The 21,009-nt window shown below is 37.4% G+C and overlaps 2 protein-coding genes across 3 annotated transcripts in view; one reads left to right on the forward strand and one right to left on the reverse strand.

Moving 5' to 3' along the window:
- The window catches only part of LOC142102228 (cytochrome P450 2C28-like), a 41,184-nt gene extending 39,747 nt beyond the window's left edge, over positions 1–1,437 (reverse strand). Inside the window, exon 1 of the mRNA XM_075186948.1 lies at positions 1,270–1,437. Within this exon, the coding sequence (XP_075043049.1) occupies positions 1,270–1,281 (12 nt within the window). The 5' untranslated portion in view covers positions 1,282–1,437. The remainder of the gene's footprint in view (positions 1–1,269) is intronic.
- Positions 207–19,872, forward strand: LOC142102221 (cytochrome P450 2H2-like). Of its 2 annotated transcripts, none has more exons than XM_075186937.1 (9): positions 207–485; positions 2,874–3,036; positions 4,188–4,337; positions 6,541–6,701; positions 11,156–11,332; positions 11,435–11,576; positions 14,467–14,654; positions 14,780–14,921; positions 19,240–19,872. In XM_075186937.1, the coding sequence occupies exons 1-9, from the start codon at positions 222–224 to the stop codon at positions 19,419–19,421; spliced, it is 1,569 nt and encodes a 522-aa protein (XP_075043038.1). In that variant the 5' UTR covers positions 207–221; the 3' UTR covers positions 19,422–19,872. The 2 variants fall into 2 exon arrangements, with proteins under 2 accessions (XP_075043038.1, XP_075043040.1); XM_075186939.1 differs by having other exon boundaries at positions 16,792–19,331.
- Positions 19,873–21,009: the final 1,137 nt, after the last annotated feature.

Below are 21,009 nucleotides of genomic sequence, written 5' to 3' on the forward strand. Positions count from 1 at the left end.
ACTATGTTTTTAAAAATGTTTTATAGTTCCACGAAAAAGACAATGCAAAATCCAAATATCTAAGAAAGAGCAGTATTTTTTTTAACTTTTCTTCTTGCTTAAAATTCTAAAGCTATTTTTCCCTGTTGGTAAAAGAAGGCCCCTCGATGTTACATAACACTATTGTCCTCAGTGCAGTGTACTTTTCTTGAAATACAGAAACTCTACACTGAGCCAAAACAATGATGAAACTGTTCTTTCGAACTGCAAACTCGGTGCATGAATACACGGACAAATATAGGAGCCACAGTGAAACTGTTATTCTCAGGATGGCGCTGGATATAGGGCTGACACTTCTAGCTACTGCTGTCACTCTCCTGATTTATATAATTACATGGTGGAATAAGATAAAGCAGAAGAACCTGCCTCCAGGTCCCACACCACTGCCCGTGCTGGGGAATGTTCTTCAGATTAACCCTACAGAAATGCATAGAGATTTGGTTAAGGTAAGTTGTAATTTGATTTGTAACAAGATCCACTATAAATGGTGATTCTAATTACATAGTAGTGTATGACATTGTCTAAGCCAGTGGTAGTCGCTTTCCCGATGACAGTAATGCAGACAACAATGACACCAACATAATAATCACGATTAGCTTCAGTGCGACAGTAAGTAAATACCTACATACCATAATTTAGATGTACAATTTAGAGGTGATGGCTGTAAGGTTATCTCCGACACTTATTATAGCCGTCACCTCTAAATTGCGAATTCACAAAAGTCGTAACGCTTTTAAGGCGGCGATGTCTATTATATAGGTGGGGCAGGTCCACACATTGCCGCCTTAAAAACGCCAATCGCACTCTGAGCAGTGTAAATGACGAGCTTAGCAGTCGCCGCCTTTTGTCTGCAATTTCCAAGTGATGCTATAACAGCTGGCGGAGATACTATACATCTAAATGATGCTATGTAGATATTTATTCACTGTCACACTGATGCTAAATCATGATTTTTATGTCTGTGTCATTCTTGTCCCCATTACTGTCATCAGGAATACGTACTCCATGCGTCTAAGCTTGTGTTTCTACAAAAAAAAAAAAGAATAAGAGGTTAGATGTGTTGAACATAGAAAATAACATATATTTGCTTTGAAAGTTTTTAAAGATTCAAGCAACTAGCTTTAACAGTTACCTAAGAACTTCTTTAGCTTTCTGTGGAATACACGCAGAAATACAAACATAGTTCTCAGAGCATTTAGAATTAGATAGAGAATTAGAATAGAAACTCACCAACAGTGGCATAGCTGAAGGTCCAAATTCTGTGCTGTGGCCCCACAGACATGCGTCCTGTTTAGTACATATGTAGATATAGGACACTTTCTATTTCTTAGTTCTTCCAGGATAACTGTGCTCTGAGGTCATTGTATAGTGCTCCAGATTTGAAATTCTATAATAGCTGTTAAACAGCAGAGGCTGTTGCTTCCATGGTGAAAGAACCAATCTCCTGATCCCACATAGTATATTGGTCCTTTTGTCTATGTCACTGCATACAGCTGTTTGTCAATCTCACGTTGAGTTAGGTAATATCTGCAAATGATGGGAAGGGGGTGCTGTAATTGTCTGTAATAAATACTATAAATGACGGGCACAAATACCAGGATTAATATATTCAATGTAAACTGGATTTATTGATAACTGACAAACCAATTGCTGTTGAATATTTTTTAATGCCTAGTAAAAGCGAATCAGTCGTTGCTTCTTACTGTACTACCCAGTTATAATGCATAAGCGGTCAATGCTCCTGCGCTTTATGCACACACCCTCCCGGGGTAAAGACAGTATTTCTAGAGGGTGGTATTCAAATGCTTGATTTCTGAATAAAGCAAAGAATAACTAATAATAGTAATAAGTCTGCAACTAGCAGTTTTTAGTCAAATTGCAATTGGTAGTACAGGCAGAAACGGAGCCCAGACAGGATCAAATTGTCAGAGGGTAAGCTACAGGCAGGATTAGGACCAGCTGTGTGTCAGCTGATAACTGCTACAGTCTGGCCTGAAGGGTATTCCTGCCTGCAACATATGCCTATTCCTGCCTGCAATCTATGCCTGTACTTTCCGCCAGCTTTTGCTAAATATCCCTCACCCTTAACCTTTCAGCCTGTTTCTTAAACTGTGCTTTGAGCTTCATGAGTTAGAGTGCTTATTGTTAACTGTACCATGCTGTTTTACCTGGTACTGTCCTATTGTTTGTCTCTGTACAGCGCTACAGACACTTTGTGGTGCCCTATAAATAAAAATTAATAATAATAATAATAATAATAATAATGTTACGTGCTGGACAGGAACTGAGTAGCTACAATGTCATCTGACTACTACAGAGCAAATCAGTGTCAGAGCTGTCATGTGAACCTACTCCAATCAGCCTCAACATTGCTTTTGATGCATTGTGAGAGGTGCAGTTTGCCTTTGTCCCTTTATAATAAACAGCAAATGCTTCAGTCATAGAGGAAGCACAGATGAGCGCCAAATGGGATCAGGGCAAAGGCCCATGAGGTACATCATTCTATGCAGTAGAATGAAGTACTGGATGATGACGTAATTCCTGCATGTTTTGCAACGCTATACTTGGACTTGGAGCCAAGTAGTGCAGATTAACAGGGGAAAGGGTGGCCCAATGACAGCTGGTTGGACTCTATAGCTACCACTACTGGCGAGCAGAGGACTCATGTTGATGATGCAGTCCATACACTCAGAATGTTTGCAGAAGGAGGGAGACACCTAAATGAGCAGGAGTCGGAGATCTCCTTCACTAGCCAGTTGACTGACTGATCCTGATTAATGACAGAGTGTAAATATAACAAACATCACTTTTTCCATGTCTTGTATCCTCTGCAGCTTGGTGAAAAGTATGGTCCTGTGTACATGTTTTACATGGCTAACCTTCGAGCGGTCATGTTAGTTGGATATGAGGCTGTGAAGGAGGTCCTGGTTGATTGTGGTGATATATTCAATGACAGAGGAGACCTTGAATTGGTTATTCGACTGTTCAAAGGTTATGGTAAGTATGTGAATTCACACCTCTTGATAATCACTGTAATGTATAATAATGTAATTTCTAACAGAGGGTTTTTATAAGAAGTCAAATAAAAAGAACAAAATACCCAGCTCTGGTTAGGTATATATCAAATATATTTCTAATTAATCTATTCAAGCAGGATAAATCAAATGACTGATACACACACCTGCAGCTAGCCACAAATGACGAGTACTGGTCTCATCAAGTTAAACACAAAATCTATCAGAAAACAAGTGGCAGCGCTAGTATGTAAAATGTATCAAATTTTACTAGAACATGTACACAAACATATGTGCTAAATATAAAATACAAATATATCCGAGGATCAAGCTGGGACACTGGAGCACTAAGTATAATATATGTGCTCTAACTATTACTGTATGAACAAATAAAGAGCATATGGTTCATCAATGGTTCCAATTAAGCAATCGCCAGAGGTGAGAGGATATGCGCACAATTCAGAGATACACACTAGCGCTGCCACTTGTTTTCTGATAGTTTTCATAAGAAGCCAAATTCCTACACAGACAATTGTTAATTCTGGAGATATGGTAATGTGGGGCTGATTTCCAAGCCGAATGTTAAACAATTCTATGATTTAAACTCCACCAAAACATTTTTGTTGAAGTTCATATCTCACAAATTATAGCTGTATGATTTGTGAGTTGTTATTTTTTCTGCTGTTTTCTAGTGGGAAAAAAATGTTTTACCAGATCTTTTTGTCTGATGAAAAATACACTCAACTTTTATCAGTTTTTTTTTAAAAGATACTAGTCTGGTAATTCACATTCACACCTCCCTTCTATATTCATTATGACAGACCTTAACAAGCATCCAGCAGACTTCTTGATCTTTGAAACAGTTTTACACTTTCCAGTAATGACAAATTTGACACTCCAACACAACTTTTAATAAGTATTAATAACATTTTCCTGACCGACCTATCTCACCCCCAGAAAAAGATATAATATCTAAAAATAATGCTAAAAAATGTTGTTTAAAATATGTAATATTAATGTACATCCAAAATGATAAGCATGCATATAATAAAGCTGTCTAGATTTCTCACACTGGAAAAGTGTGGACTTTACGTGAATAAGTTTGGACATAACTCTTCCTCTGCAATATTCTAGGGGTCATTATGAGCAATGGAGAGAGATGGAAAACAATGCGTCGATTCTCTCTCATGACCTTGAGAAATTTTGGAATGGGAAGGAAGAGCATTGAGGAGAGGATCCAGGAGGAAGCCCGGTGTCTTGGTGAACGTGTAATGCAATATCAAAGTTGGTCCAAAATTGCTTCTTGTTTAATGTTGTAGCTTTATGGTTAAAGTTCAAAAAGGCTATAAAATCAAGGGTAGTTCCGTGATCATGTGTATGATTTTTAGTGAATTAGTAATCAATTATTATTTTAGTGTAAATTGTACAACTGGGACAGACATATAGCTGCACAGACGCCCTGTGAAACCATGAGGCCACAAGAGCTGGGACTACATCTCACAAACCCTGTTCCATTCATCTCCAGTTTGCTTCCTAGTCAGGTTGCATTATATACTGGAAGTATTGCATGGTCACACATCTCCTATGCTCTGGGGTAGAGTGTTGAAGTGTTTGTTGAAATGGAAAAGGTTAGTAATTAGGGACTGTGCATTGTGAACTTCAGTTTTGTTAGGTGCACACATAAGTGCTGTATAATATTAGTTTGTTGTGCAGCACCGTACGGTTATTTATTACTATTATTAACATTTATTTATATGGCGCCAGCATATTCCATAGCGCTTTAAAATTGGGAACACACACAGTAATAAAATGAGACTGGGTATTACACACAGAAAAGTAAAAGGGCCCTGTTTACAAGATTACAATCTGTAGGACACTAGGTATCATACATGAGGTAAAGTGCCATTTTGATTGTAAGAGTAAAAAGTAAGTTAATAATCTATAAGATCTAATCACACAGCAATGTTAAACAGGGGGTCCGAGGGTTGTTTGAGTATGTAAAGAACACAAACTGTAGATGGAAAATTCATGTATGAAAAATACTGTCTGCCTACACACCCAATACTTTGCATTTTTGCAATAAGAATGTTTACGTTGTGCCACTGCATTCTATATCTTTATTTAAGCACTCTAAAACCCTAATGTGAGAGAGCCATGGAGAAGGTGAAGGTAGAAGGTAAACACAATTTGTACACGGATGCCTGTTGATCTCTGTGTTTTAAACTGTGCTGGAAACGTTTGCTTTTTTTAGTACAATGGTTTACCTAAGCTCATAGTTTAGTAAGAATCTTCCTGGCAAGTTTCCTAATGGAGATGTGGGGAATTAAAACCCCAAAGTGTTTACTGTTTATTTCATATATGACATACTTGCTTACTCTCCTGGAATTTCTGGGAGACTCCTCAATTTTGGGTAGCCCTCCAGGACTCCTGGACGAGTAGGCATCATCTCGGACTGTGCTGGAGGTAGGGCTTAATGATGTGTCTTTGCTTCATTAAGCACCGCCCCTGCTATGAAACATTACCTTACAGGCCCACACCCCCTTCTAACCCCTGTCCCGTGACCTCTCCACCGGGATATCACAGAGGAGAAGTTTGAAAAGTTGGCTAGTATGATATATGAAGCATTGGAGGTTATCTACTAACTGCAAATGTGCAGTAATCCATAGATGCTAATTAACTTTTCATTTTAAGCTATTTAGGGGAAGTAAGCCAAAACAATTGCTATATATATATATGATATATAAACTTTTATTTCTGAAAGAGCTAATTACATATATGTTTACGCCTGCATTCAATATTCTAAAATTGAAAGAATTGATGTATTTTTAAAATAATTTGTTCTAAATATTTCACTTGTGATGCAGAGGCAGATTAATGCTCTCGAGTTTCGGTTCATTCATTTTTGCAATCATTTTTGGTACACATCACTATAGTTCATCATCATCACCGTCTTTTTATCTATAAGAATCCACAGTGTCACTCAAGGAACAAAAAAGAAACAGAACAAAATACAGATAAGTAAGGCAAGAAAAAAATAATAGAAGTAGTAACAATCAATAAGAGAAACTATAGACAAAGCAACTACATAAGAATGCAGGAAACCTTACAAAGAAGACGTGGAGATAAGAGGTAGAGAGGGCCAAACTTGTCAAAGATATCATTCGGTGAAGTGAGAGAAGGGAGCTGCTGAGGGTGGGGCGGGTAACAAATGGAGATAAAAGTGGTGGAGGGAATGGACTGGAAGGGGCAGGTGGAGCGTGAGGAGGGAAGTGTCTTATCATGGGGTGAGGTAGGCAAGTGTGAAATGTAAGTTTTGAGGGTGCGTTTGAAAGATTTGAGGTTCAGGGCAAGTCAATTTGGCATTTCAAGAAAATATGCTTTCAACAACGTCTTATTAATTATGTAAAATGTTGAATAATCCATGAGGCTACTTTTTGTATCTGCATGACCATATCTATATATTTATATTTTATATCTTCAATTACAGATACCCCATTTGACCCATCGTACCTGCTGGGATTGGCAGTTTCCAATATTATTTGTTCTATTGTGTTTGGTGAGAGATTTGACTATGAGGACACGAAGTTTATGACCCTCTTATCTTATTTTAGAGAAATGTTCAAGCAGTTGAACTCTCTCTCTGGTCAGGTACATTTCTGAAAACTAATGAAGACTTAGGCTGGGTACACACTACAGAAAACTTCTCCCAATGCGATATTGTTAAAGAATTTATGATTAAAAAAAAAGTCCCAATCAGTATGCCGATTCATGTGTAGACACTATACAATTTTTACCAGATTTACCTTCAGATCTGTGCTCTTCATCTGTCATAACCATCGGCCTAAAAGATTGTGACTCTGCACACTCCATAGAGATCTATGGACACTGTTGGTCGTGAGTGCATAAACACTGCAGAATTTGAACAACATAGTTCTATTGTTGAACGACAATTTTAGTCCAGTTTAAAAATCAAATAGAACGATAATCGTTCATGGTTGGAACGTACACACTAATGCAATATAGGGCCGAATGTTTGTTTATCGTGTGATTGGCCAAATAATCAGCTGAAAAACCTGTAGTGTATACCCATATTTAGCATTGTGAATGATCAAACAAACCAACCTTTGGGAATGTCTTTTTAAGCCATTATGCTGTCCTCCTCTTTACCTTGTACATGAGCTCCTAGATCTTGCAACAATTTCAGCTGCTCCAAGTTGGGCCTTCATCTAGTTTGAGTCATGGCTGCTCCAAGTTGGCCAGTCATGGCTGCCCTAATGCATTTTGGCCCCATCCACTTTAGCTGATATCACCTGGTATAAAAATCCTAGTGTGAATATTTGTTTTTGCTGAGAAAACAGTACAATGCTGCTCTAGAATTAGGTTTAAAATGCAACAGGGCAGCTTGTTAGGGGTTATTCTCTGTTTCTCCAGCCTGCTGAGGACCAATCTTGGGACATCTGAGAGAGGACTGAAAGGTATTCTATGGGGCAGCACATTATCTTAAAGGACATATATTAAAAGTGGTAATATCTTTTAAGGTTCATCTTCTGTTGGATTTATCTATATATCTGTCTGCCTTTTATATCAAAAGAAAGAAGGTCCTACCAGTGCAGAAAATTTAATTATGCTGCCAAGTTAATTCATTTTAATTAATTTGGTGAATACTTTCAAGAGATTTCTTGAATTTACAGCCACAAAATTTACATGTGTTATGTGAGTTGCACATTTTGGAGGATGTGTCCAACTGAAAACAGAGCAATATTTCTACGTAAGGCATAGAAATTTGTCTGGCGTATGCTTTTACCAAACTCTTAATACAGTGTAGAGATGGGGATGTGTCCAAAGGTCAGATATGACCGACCTCTCACTATAAAATTACTATTCTCTCTTGTGTATATGACTGATAAAGATGATCCCTCTTCAGTAATTCCTTTTAGTCACACCTTTACAAACCACTATTTAGAAAAACGACCTGCTAAGGCCATTTCCCGGGAAGGTCCTACAGAGGTCTTTGTATTTACCATCTCTTAAGACAAATATAATTTTGTTGGTCACTTCTCAGATATGTTGGACACAGACATACAATCATTCATTCTCTGACCACCATGGAAAAGGCAGCAGTACTCTTTTATAAGCATTTTGGGCTGTGGTAATAGGGGATGTATATGGGTAAATATGTAAAAAATGATGAAATAGCATACAAGGTTATGTAGTACAGTGTGTTATGTTAGATGGTGTTGAAAATTGTTTTAGTGATAAACTAATTTTTTTGTTCATCGATGTTGTAAATTATAAGTTTCTGTGGTTGTAGTACTTGTTTCTTTTTGTCTGTTATAAATGTTTTGTAGAGATGAAATATATGGTTTATTGGAATTTTAGTAAACCTGTATCATTGACGTTTAGTAAGAACTGGTTGTTAATATTGATATTGCTAATACTGACTGTATAGTTTAATACTGACAATAGTGTGTAATATGTTTGTTACATGGCTGTGTATAAAGCATTAATGGTATACTGTACTTGTTTTATAGTTTGAAAAACAAGTTTGCATGCAGACAATAGACAAGATGGCCGCCATTGGGCCATGTGCTTCGTTTTACTGGGAAGTGTCTATTGTACTAGGCAATGAGAAGTGTTCTGATAGGAGTTGTATACTGGCCGTGATATCATTGTATCAAGCAAGATATATATATATATATATATATATATATATATATATACTGTATATAAGCAGTGATATGATATTGTACGCAAGTAATCTGTATTGTATCTCTGATGCTAGGTTATCTCTGCGATCATATATAGAAATTCTGAAGTAATCATGGCAATTGTAGTTAAATCCGGGATACACATTCACACGTACAATTAAAATTGATATACACACATTTACACACACATCTATAGACCTACAGGGAAGGCACATATTCACATAGATAAAACAGTTGAAGTAGGTAATGCATTGTATTTGTTGGAATATAGTATGCTTTCTGCACTGTGTTATTATATGTGTAAAGACTGCTATTGAAAATACCTACTGTTAATAAGAATACATATTATCTTAATTGAGACTTTGCGGAAAATCTTTCTTGATATCTTTATCATTATTCCCTTTATTATACTGTGTGTATCAGAGTAAATTGAGTGAAAATTGAAATAGAGCTGGGTTTAAACTAGAAACTACCCTTTATGATTGGTAGTTAATGAAAATGGTTGTTAAATGGTAATTAGCATATTTACCTCACCATGGAACCCTCAATGCAAACAGAGAGCAATAACAGAATCCCCCTTTATTACCATTTTACAATGACAATACATTATATTATAGTATTATTGTGTACAAATAGGGTAATGTGATTTTTGCATTTATATTTAATACTGGAAATACTCTAGTATTGCTATGTGGATGCTCAAGAGAGGGTCAAAGTCACTATGCAAATCCTTCAAAGTTTCCATAACACATGAGGTGTTCATCCTTGTGTCACGTATCCCAAAGAACTAGATGTGGGCTCAAAATGTCCTTCAGGTACCTGCAGGCCCAGCGCTCCCATTAGGCAAGGTTAGGCACTTGCCTAGGGCGCCGGGCTCTGGAGGGCGCCACAGAACTGGAAATTAATTTTAAAACTGTGCGGCGACCGCTGACCATACCTGTCACGGCCGCCGCACAGCATTCAGATGCATGGGGATGGGGGGAAGAGGCTATTGCTCACCACCGCCGCCTCTCTGCTCCGTCTCCTCCCCTCCACTCACTAGTGTCAGTGAGTGGAGGGGAGGAGACGGAGCAGAGAGGCGGCGGTGGTGAGACAAGGTAAGAAAAGACGGGGTAAGAAGGGAGGAGGGCGACGATTTTGCCTAGGGCGCCATGGACGCTAGCACCGGCCTTGGGTACTTGGATTTTCCCCATTGCTGCTCCAATTTCTCCAAATTCTCAAATTGTAGCACATGGCCCTATATGATATATGAACACAAAGAATGAAGATATTATGTTACATGTATGAGGATCATTCAAACCAATTGAGACATTATTTTTTAAAATGAATTGATAAATGTACACTGTGAACATAAGCTAAGTTTAATGCAGTGAACTTATGTTAAAGACACATTTCACTCTTCTTATTCTACACACTGTGTACTATGTTTTTAGGCAAGTGTATAGAAACAATTATGACATACATGTATGACATTCCTGCAGCTTATATGCTTGGAAGTAGCCTTACATGATATCTAAATTTAACAATATATATCATCACACTCTAGAAACATATATTCCCCTATGTTGAATAGCTTTAGAGACACAACAATTAAATATATTGCATTACAATCTTAACGATCCATTAATGACCATTGATAGCTTACACTAAAACATTTCTTTAAAAAAAAGGGAATACTGTTAAATTACACAGGTGAGTCAGATACACAAGAGAGAGTGGTGTATTTTACACTGTTAGTAATAAATGTGAACATTTCAACATAAATTATGTTGAGATACAAACAGCCACCACACCTGTTGTTTAAAGCTTTATAGGAACTTCTCACCTGCAGCAAAGTTACTGGCAAATATTAAATATGATTAGACAAATGTAACTTTTTATAATTTAGTCATGACTGAATTACTATTAGCTGGGAGATCTCAATGCGCAAACAGCCAATCAGAAGTCGCTAGATAATGCTGTTGGTCTCCAGTACCTGCAAAAAATGTGTCTCCTAACGATTATATCTAGAGATGAGTCTATTTAGGCGGCATGCTACACTTATGTGTACACTCCCTTACTGTGCTCAACCTACGCTTGTCTGACCCCGTATCACCTTTTGAGGCGTAAGGTGGCACAAGTCTAAAATACTATAAGTTCTTAATACGGATGCAAACTGGTATGCATGATATTACAGAAATGAATATATTTGCTCCTTAAAAATAGACTTACGTCCAACTTTAAATGAGGCTCTTACAGTTATGGTATGATTACTTCATTTGTACATAGAATATTAGCGATCCAGACAAAAGTCTCATTTTACACTCAGGAAAGAATTTTCCTTTATTGATGGACTTGTACCTTTTAATTTTAAGATCTATATTCTTAACATTATTCATACAATATATTTTCCAGATATTTGGTATGTTTCCAAACTTAATGAGCTACATTCCCGGCCCCCACCATAAAATCTTTACAAATAATGACAAGCTGAGAGAGTTTGTGATGGACATAGTGAAATCTCACAGGGACACATTGGATGAGAACTGCCCACGTGACTTCATTGACTGCTTTCTTGTGAAGATGGAAGAGGTAGGTTTGTCCCTTTGAGTTTGTAAACTACAATGCTAGATGGAGGGTTGGAAAACATTATTACAAGAATTTGATATTAAAACCTACAAAAAAATCTTCCAGGAAAAAAAGAAACCAAACACTGAATTCCATGAGGACAATTTACACGGGACAATAATAGACTTGTTCTTTGCTGGAACGGAGACTTCAAGCATGACACTGAGATATGGGTTTCTTATACTGCTCAAATACCCAGAGATTCAAGGTATTATAAGTATTATTATTATTTTAGCATTGATTTGTATTCATAAGGCTCATCAGGTTAGTGTGGTTGACAAAGTGCTTTGCGGTACTAGACATTGGGGAGAACAGGACATAATAGACAGGAACATATGATGTAGAAAAATTATAGATGAAAACAGAGCATAGAGAGAACTAACTCTATTTGAAAGAAGCACAGCTAAAGCAAGAGAAGCGATTGAAGTGAAGATTTGGATGGTTGTAATGGTGCACCAGAGTCGGTAGTATAGCTGGAAGTTGCGTAACCTGTAATAAAGATATGCATTTTAAGAGAGCATTTAAAGATTTCAAGGTTTGAAGGAGAAGTCTTATTGGTAGAAGTGAGAGGTGGTTACCAGAGATGATATGAGGTGCAGGTTAGAGGCACATGTAAGAGTACATGAATATTTTGGGATGAGATTTAAGACATTTGAAGGAGTGGTGTTATTCAGGAATTTATAGTCAAGGGTACATACTTTCATTTGGTTTCTGGAGGACATGGAGAGCCAGTGAAGGAATTGGCAGAGTGGTGTGGCAGATGTGGAGCGTCGAGAGAGGAAGATCAGTCTCACTGCATCAATTGAGGTGGGTTGAATCAGAGATAGGTGGGTAAAGGAAATACCACATAGGAGGAGGTTACAGTAGTTAAAGTGGGCAACATTTTGAAGGTAGAGGTGATAAAACTGGGAGAGAAACTGGATGTGAGGAATACAGAAGATGGTGGCATCAAGTGTAACCACAAGGCAGCGTGTTTGAGAGGTTGAGGAAATTGTGGTGTTATTGACAGCAAGGAATATTTGAGGGGAAAACTGTTATCAAGAATTGAGTCTGCTCTCTATGCTCTTTTACCAAGTATATGTTATTACTGGGAGTTGCTTGAGTTTTAGAGGTGTCCATCCTCTGACTAAATCATAAAAAAATATGGGAACTCTGCACTTACTAAAAGTGTATATGTATGTATATATATATATATATATATATATATATATATATATATATATATATGTATATTTATTTACATATATCTGTACGAGAGCTAATTTGCGGATGTTGTGTGTTATGAATACATTGCTATTATAAATGCATGAGTATGTATAATGTACATGTATACACTGCTGGGCATGATATGCAGTTCATACATGCACCGCCTATTCCAACCTATTCCAAGGTTTGGAATGAGCTTTGTACTTTCTGATCTGACAACTGGTCATGAATACCTCAGCGTGAAGCTGTACCAGGGAATGCTGACGCATAGTGTGCTCTCAGTGGCGTTTAATCAGATATATGAAAATAATATTTACTATGTACAATTTTAATCAGCATTATTTAATAAAATGTACTACACTATTTCCAGTTGCTAATCTCTTATTTGATGTAAATGTATATTTATTTCTATGTATAACAACAATATACTGTATATTTTGCTGTTATACATATGTACTTGTATAATATATATATATATATATATATATATATATATATATATATATATATATATATATACTCTGTATATTTATGACAGCAGTATATACATGTACAATATACATAGATATGAATTGATATATATTTATAATCATTATTAATACTTTTGCATACAGCATTCTCAAATAAATTAGCATACCAATAAATATAGTTGCACTTATTGCAGGCTGAATTTTCATACACATATATTTGGTCATATAAGTATGTATGTAATAAGTAATAAGTCAATCTCCTAGTATAATTATTTAGGGAGGTAGCAAAGTAAATCCTACTGTTTTTCTTTTTTAGGGAAAACAGTATTTAGTCAGAATTTGAGGTCAATTATTGCTATGCTCTTTATAAATGTGTTCAGACTTACATACACATAGATTTTCAAGGCAATCATAATCCCAACAGTCTCAATGTTAAAAGGATTTCATGATATTGGTAAATTCTGGTGATAGGCTGATTTTTTATGGAAAATCATTGAGCAAGTAACACCCAGGGGTCTATTTATCATTGGGAGAAGAGCCCTAAATCCGGGAAAACTTACGAAAATACGGCTTCTGCCTATTATTCAAGCCCCAAAGCCAGAAATAACTATCCCCAGGTATCGCTTTTGATTGAAATTGCCGGCCACCTCCTGTGACAGCTTCCACATGCTAGCCTATTTATGAAGGTATCTGTAACTAATTTTTCCATACCTACATTTTTGCAACAGTTACATCATGATAGGTGTTTGGCAAGACCATGGACAGGACCATGGGAGGCTTAAACGGATGGATTCTAGTAAGGAAAAATGGGATTCTGCAAATTATAAGAGGAAGAGAATGCAGTGGGGAACGCCTCCATGGATCACACTAATGAGCACCCTTTTAGACCACTGTTTTAGACAGTGATGAATTCATGGACAATGCTCATTAATTCCAGGATTGTCAATTTGGAAAATCTAAATAAACAAAGGCAACTAATTCATTCTCTCTGTAGAGCCTGTCCTTTCATGGAAATGCTGTGGCCATAAAATAACTTTAAATTAATTCAGGTGTTTCTTTTAGAGTTACAAAAAATAACACCAGACATCTACATTGTGCGTTGGATATAGGTTAAAACTTATTATATTTCTTTTTTTCATATTAACTTTTTTCTTAATTAGTTGCTCTTTTTTGATATGATAAATTCCAATGTGTTTTTAAACATCTCAAAGGGAGTAATTATGCATTATTTCAATGAATTAAGAGTAAATCTAAGATCAAATTCACAGCTGATCTATTTTTCACTGCTTGGTTTGAGAGCACACTGGGCAAGGTAGTCTCTATCCCCTGGTAACAATAGTATTTCGGTCGTGACACCACTTTGGATTTTAGAAATGCAAGTGTTTGTTTTTTGTAATGTCCTTATTGGTTTTAATACAACAGAGAAGATTCATGAAGAGATTGACCGTGTGGTAGGTCAGGATCGATGTCCATCTGTGGAGGATCGGAGTAAAATGCCATATACAGACGCCGTGATCCATGAGATTCAGAGAGTTGCAGATATTTTTCCTATAGGATTGGCCCGTGTAGCAAAAGAAGACACAGTCATCAGGGGATATCACATTCCCAAGGTAAGAAGTTTAATGACAGAATGTGGTCAAACAATTTTCCAGCTGTTAGCAGGGCAACTTGGCTGTCAATGTATCTATCTTATGTAATCATAATTGATAAAAATATTCTTCATTATTCCCTTCAGGGCATGTTGGTTGTTCCAATCTTTACCTCTGTCTTGAAGGACCCAAAACTCTTCAAGAACCCAGAACAATTTGATCCTGGACACTTTCTTGATGAGAATGGTGGCTTTAAGAAGAATGAAGCATTTATGCCTTTTTCTACAGGTACTTAAATGTTATATGATCAGTATCTTAATTCTAGTTAGTACACAACATCTACTTGTGCCTCCTCTTAATTATCCACACACTGCACATGTGCTGCAGCGTATATTTTAAAAAATGTCTGTCACTGTGGTGCCAGAAGGGTAAATTACTGGCGCCAGTGGCAGGTGCCGTGCTCCAGGGTCCATGGAGATAATGGGGCATGCTGTATAGCAGATGCAGAGGGTTGGGGGGACCCGGTTCCCTCCTCCCTGCACTGGGGCCCAAAGTTCGCTAGTTCCACCTCTGACTGGTGCTGTGTAATTGCTGTAAAAATAATATATGCAATTCATTTTACATATATTTAATAAAAAATGAGTGTTTTAACTTTACTGTTTCCTGTTTATGGAAAGCAGAATGCTGTGTCACTGTGGGGTCCACCATCCCTGGTGGTCTGGTGGACTGTGCACAGCAACAGCCCCTGAGCTAAGCAGTGGTGGGATGCAGTCACACTGTAGCCCCAGCTGACAGCCACAGTACAGTGGCACCATAGGAGCCAGGAAATATCTTGCCTCCTTTGAGTATCAGGAGATGAAGCACAAAACTGGAGTCCCGAGGGCTCTAGCAGCAGCATCAGGGGAACTGCTGCCCTGGTATCAGGACACCAATGCTCTAGAGCCAATTTTTACTTGGAGGGGGGAGCTAGACCCTGGGGAAGGCCTCTTGTAAGTACTTTGGAAGGTGAGACTTAAAGACTTAGTGTAGCCAGATTGAACAGTGGGCTGAGAGTCTCTCATCTAGGCAGTGCACTGATAGGGGAAATTACACACCCCCTTGTAACTGAGAGTAATGTTAAAATGTGTGAAAAGATTCAGAGACTGATTCATATGCAAAACACATGATAAAAACTGGAATGTTTGACACTGGGCAGGGGGCTGAATTATTTTCTGACAATCTATGTGTAAGAACTGTAGAAAAAGGGCAGCATGTATATTGTTGTATTCCGTCTGTATCATCACTACCTCACAGTGATGTGTGACAGCTCTATTAAGAGCTACATTTGGGCATCATTTTCCCGACAAAATCTTGCACAACGCCTATCACCTGTGACCAACAGATAAGAGCTAACCTTCTAATCAATTTCCCAGCTGTGCAAGTATTGAACCCTGAGTCACTGTTCTGCCTGCAACCCTGCAGTCCTGATCCTAAGTAAGTAGACAAGAAAAAACATAAGCAATCACCAGCAAAGAGGTGCTGCAGTAGCTAATCCAACATCCAGAATTAGGACTTTACAGGTGCCCATGAAGAAGCCTGGAGATGGAACTAACTACACTCCTACAATTGGTAACAGTTGGCACTCATAGTGCGTGAGCGTCTTTTGGCTGAGTAACACCAGTAACAGTGGTCAGTAATGGCAGGTTGCTGATGGTGAGAGGAACCCCAAGATGAATCAATAAAACCACTTATGGCAAGGATTGCAGAGTATGCCCATCCTGCAACTCCTCTTATATTTACTTCTCCACTCGAATCATTAAATAACATCTAATTTGTAAGCATATTTTTGACAATGGACTCAATATATGAAAGTGATCTCCTATTTCCTACTCATCTAGGAATGCTAAATCTCACATTGACATGAGCAGTTTCAATGCTCAATTGCAAAATAAATTTAAATGTTAAAACACACAAAATTCATAACTTTCGTTCTCCAAATCTTAATGTTTAAATATCCTGATTTTCTGAACATTATCATTATTTTCCTCTTTTTACTGTAACTCATGTTTAATCTCAAAATGATTCCATGTGTTTTGTTTGCAGTATAAATATATATATATATATATATATATATATATATATATGTATATATATGTTTGATGGCAACTATCTTCAACAGCCCTGCACCTATTGGGATGAAACTATTGCAAGAATCCTGGCCAGGTTTTAGAGGGGTTAGGGTCCAAGTGGCACCTCCCGTTGGTGTTCACTGGGAAGAATTTTGAGCTGGGGAGCCTATTCTGAGCCTTCCACTGGATGGATTTGGATGAAAACTTCACAGACTGGTAACATTGGATCCCAGAAGACACACTAGGGGATTGAGTCCGGCTAGAGCTCCCGTTGGAGCACGCTGGGCAGAACTTTGACCTGGGGAGCCTAGTCTGGGCCTTTCACTGGATGGATTTGGTTTATTTGTCTGTCCAGTTGTAACGATACTGGTGGTATTATTTGAAGCCCAATATCCGAGTATTTATCCAATGAGTAGTCAGACGTTTGCCTGCTCGGTAAACAAGCAGGTAGTCAGAAGTTTGCCTGCTTGGTACACAATCAGGTAGTCACAGATGCAAGGAAGAGTAACAAGTAGCAGGAGCTGAGCAAACAGAATACTCAAGCAATTGTCTGATCCAGGAAGTGCATATTATAGGCCTAAACAGGGAACAGGATCCAATATGGTTTCTCATTGATGCCATTCTGGCCATCTTGGATAAGGGCAAATCTAAAGGCAAGTTACAAATACAGAGACCTCTAGTGGTCAGAGGTGCAAATCTCAGAGTAATTCCTTACACCAGTTATGCATTTGGACACCTCTGAACCTAATGGGATGAACCAACGCGAGGTGGTCCAGTTGGATCCTGGCCAAGTTTTAGGGGATTAGGGTCTCGTTCAGACCTCCCATTGGTGTGTGCTTGCCTGAACTTTAACCCAGGGAGCCTGTTGTGGGCCATCCTCTTGATGGTTTGAATGACATTTAATATAAAAACAAAAAAAACAACACTAGGCAGCCACCTCATGGGTCTGTTGGAAGAGCTACTAGTCAGCTAATTATTTTTAAAGTAATGACAGTTACATCCAACTCATTGATTACATAATAACTTGAAGATTGAAACCTGGCAATTGCAACTAATATACATATATATATATATATATATATATATATATATATATATATGCAAACAATCTGTTAATTTCCTTGCTGCGCTGAAAATTATAAACAAAAAATTCATAAACAATTCACTACATATAAGCCATAAAAAATTAAGTCCATGGGCAATTAGCAGCTCTTTTCTTTTAAACATGGACAACTGGAATGGAATATTCTAGGATCATAAAAATATATGGAGAAAGGGCTTTCATGGTGTAGTAATTAATATTCAATCAATGAAATTATTTAATGAAAGTATTTATTTTTCAAATAAAGATAAAGCCTCAGTGATGTTGATGCCAAGGAAGAATACTTGAAGCCGTCCATATCAGCAGCTGTGACGGTCCCACAAATATTGTACTGGCAGTTAAAAATGACTTTATAAAGTAATATTGTGAGGACAAAACCCAACCCCTACATGTTTCGTTGTCTCGAACTTCACCAGGCTCAATAACTTGAAGATTAAAAACCAGGCAATGCAGGGGATTTCAACTAGTGTCTGTGTGTGTGAATGTGAATGTGCATATATATGTATATATATATATATATATTCCATAGACAAAAACCTTACAGTTTAACATGTCCGATTAAGGTTCCCTACACAATATCTAAAATGTAATAAAACTATTGAAACTGTTCCACTCAAACTCTTAAAAGCAATGAAATTACGACGAATAAGGCAGGAACCGTAATGGACGTGTTGCTTGCCCAATATAGACATGGTTTGCCATCAAATCCTGTGGTTAACTGCAGATTTAGCACTATCATGGAGTGAGATTGCTATCACTCACAAAATGGTGGAGCTGTTAATTCATAGATTTGTGTGTTCACTGGAATACACACATGCAGTACTATTACATTTTCTTAGTTTAGCTTTATCGTAGTTTATAGCCTGCGTGTCTTAGAAAGAGACATTAGAGCAACTTCATAAAAAAGTAGAACTAAAAAAAAGTACATTAGAGTTAAATTACATTAAATTGGTGTATAAGCCTCTGCTTAGTTTGGTTTTCAGTGAGCAATGTTTGCCATTTCATACTTTTACAAGCCCTAAGCTAACTTCAGGGGTGTAGGAAGAGCCCTAGTGCTTTCAGCACTGGGCTGGGTGTCCCCAGAGGGGGGCCCGCTCGTTTTTTTTGGCAGACCCCACTCCCTAGGGAATCCAGCCCAGTGCTGAACATCCTGGGGTTGGTTGTCATTATTAGATCAGGAAAATGTTTTATTTTTTTGTCATGTTAGAAGTCAAAATCCCAATTTGCAATTTTAACAGATAGTTTTGGTAAAAAACATTCAAAAGTCGTTTCAGCCATCCATCTCAGTTAAAATATATTTAAAAGTAGATGTTTTGCAAATTATCAGCAAAATGCATTTAAAGTCTAATCCGTCCTAATTTATAGGGTTGTTTCTTCTTTGCTTCAATCTCCCCAGGGAAACGCATGTGTATGGGCGAGGGTCTGGCTCGCATGGAGATCTTTCTTTTTCTCACCAATATATTGCAAAAGTTTACTTTGAAGGCCACAGTTGACAAGAATAACATAGACATCACACCGGAACCCAAGTCCAATGGTTCTCGACCTCGAAACTTTGAGATGTTTGCTGTCCCTCGCTGAGGAAATACTCATCATATAACATCCTAATAATAAATAGAAATGTAAAATGTATAGACCCAGAGCACATAACTTTTTTGTTTGCATGAAGAGAAATATATATTTAGCCTACCAACAGCTGTGTACCCACCTTATAGGTGTACAAAGGTCAAGACCTAGGACAGTTATGTGAGAAATGGATTAACAAATGGAGCTCATTTATTTGGGACATTAAGCATAAGAGAACACTTGTTAGTGTGGAAAAATGTGACTGTTGCACCCACTCGCTTAGTATGGTGTGAATGTGGTGTGCTGAGGGACTTTGGGTGCTGTGTGCACTGTACCAACTAGATTTGTATCATGCTATTTGTCTCACATAAACATACTATATCTGCAAGTGATTTTCTTTTTTTATGTTGTGCAGGTCATATATTGATCAAGAAAGAGTAGAACAATAAATGTACAATTGGTATTACAGGAGGCTCTGAGTCTTGAATGTCCAGAAGGCTTAAGGGCCTATAAAACATGAAGAAAGTAGTGTAGTAAATAGTGTATGGACATAAAGTACAATTAAATGCATAACAAAAAAATAATTGTAACAGGCGTATCTGTGATAACTCTTGAGTTTCTTAGGATTGATAACAATCCCTTGCATGGCAGACAACATAAACAAAAAACAACCATATAGTGTAGTAGTCTATAAATAATTTTAATTATTTATCCAAGAGTTCTACTTCCAGAAATACTTTGATTCCTGAAGTTGCTGATCACTCCCAATGGTTGAATGTATTAGTAGTCCATACAATATCAAAGAAGAGTTTTTTAAAGAGTTTAGACAATCTTAATCAAAGAGCTCCTTTGAGTTTGATTTCCAGTAGACTTCATCAAGGGGATACTTACAGTATAGTAGGTTGTGTAACCTTTAGTTTACATGTACCACATATTTATATTACATAAATGTACAAATGCACATGCTCCAGTGGATACAAATGGCCTATTACGCACGCACATAAAAACATCACTTATGTAGACGTAGAAAAGACCTATCTAGTGAACTGGAGGTATAAAAAGACCTATAGTGCATGCGCAAATAAGTCTTTAATTAGTGCATGCATATCATCTGTTGTGTGCACAGTATATCTGGAAGTTTATATAATGGTGCACAAAACTGAATACTAAGGCCTAATTCAAATCGGAACATTACTTGCATGTAAGTTGCTTTTTTAAAAAGAGTATGGAATTGTGCGCATATACACCCGTATTCAAATCCAGACATTCCCTTAGATAGGTTTGGATGTAGATACAGTAGTAAATCATTTACGAGACACAAATCTCCAATAAGTGTAATTGCAGTTTTTTGTGTGGTATGGTGTTTGGGGCAGTTAAACTTCATCCCCCTACACGCATAGTTACCCCTAATTCACACTTGAACGCATATGCGTGCATGTTCTTGATTCCCCTTATTAGTCCTAAACACTGATTTTTCCTGACAGCTAAATCACAATAATCCGTTCACCACATTACCTCATTAACCAGCAAGGGTATGCTAACAATTAACCCTTTATCACATCCTTTGTTATCAAATATGTCTTATTATTACATATTTGTCAGT

Source organism: Mixophyes fleayi, chromosome 9, assembly GCF_038048845.1.
Source record: "Mixophyes fleayi isolate aMixFle1 chromosome 9, aMixFle1.hap1, whole genome shotgun sequence".
In the NCBI taxonomy this organism is placed as follows: domain Eukaryota; kingdom Metazoa; phylum Chordata; class Amphibia; order Anura; family Limnodynastidae; genus Mixophyes; species Mixophyes fleayi.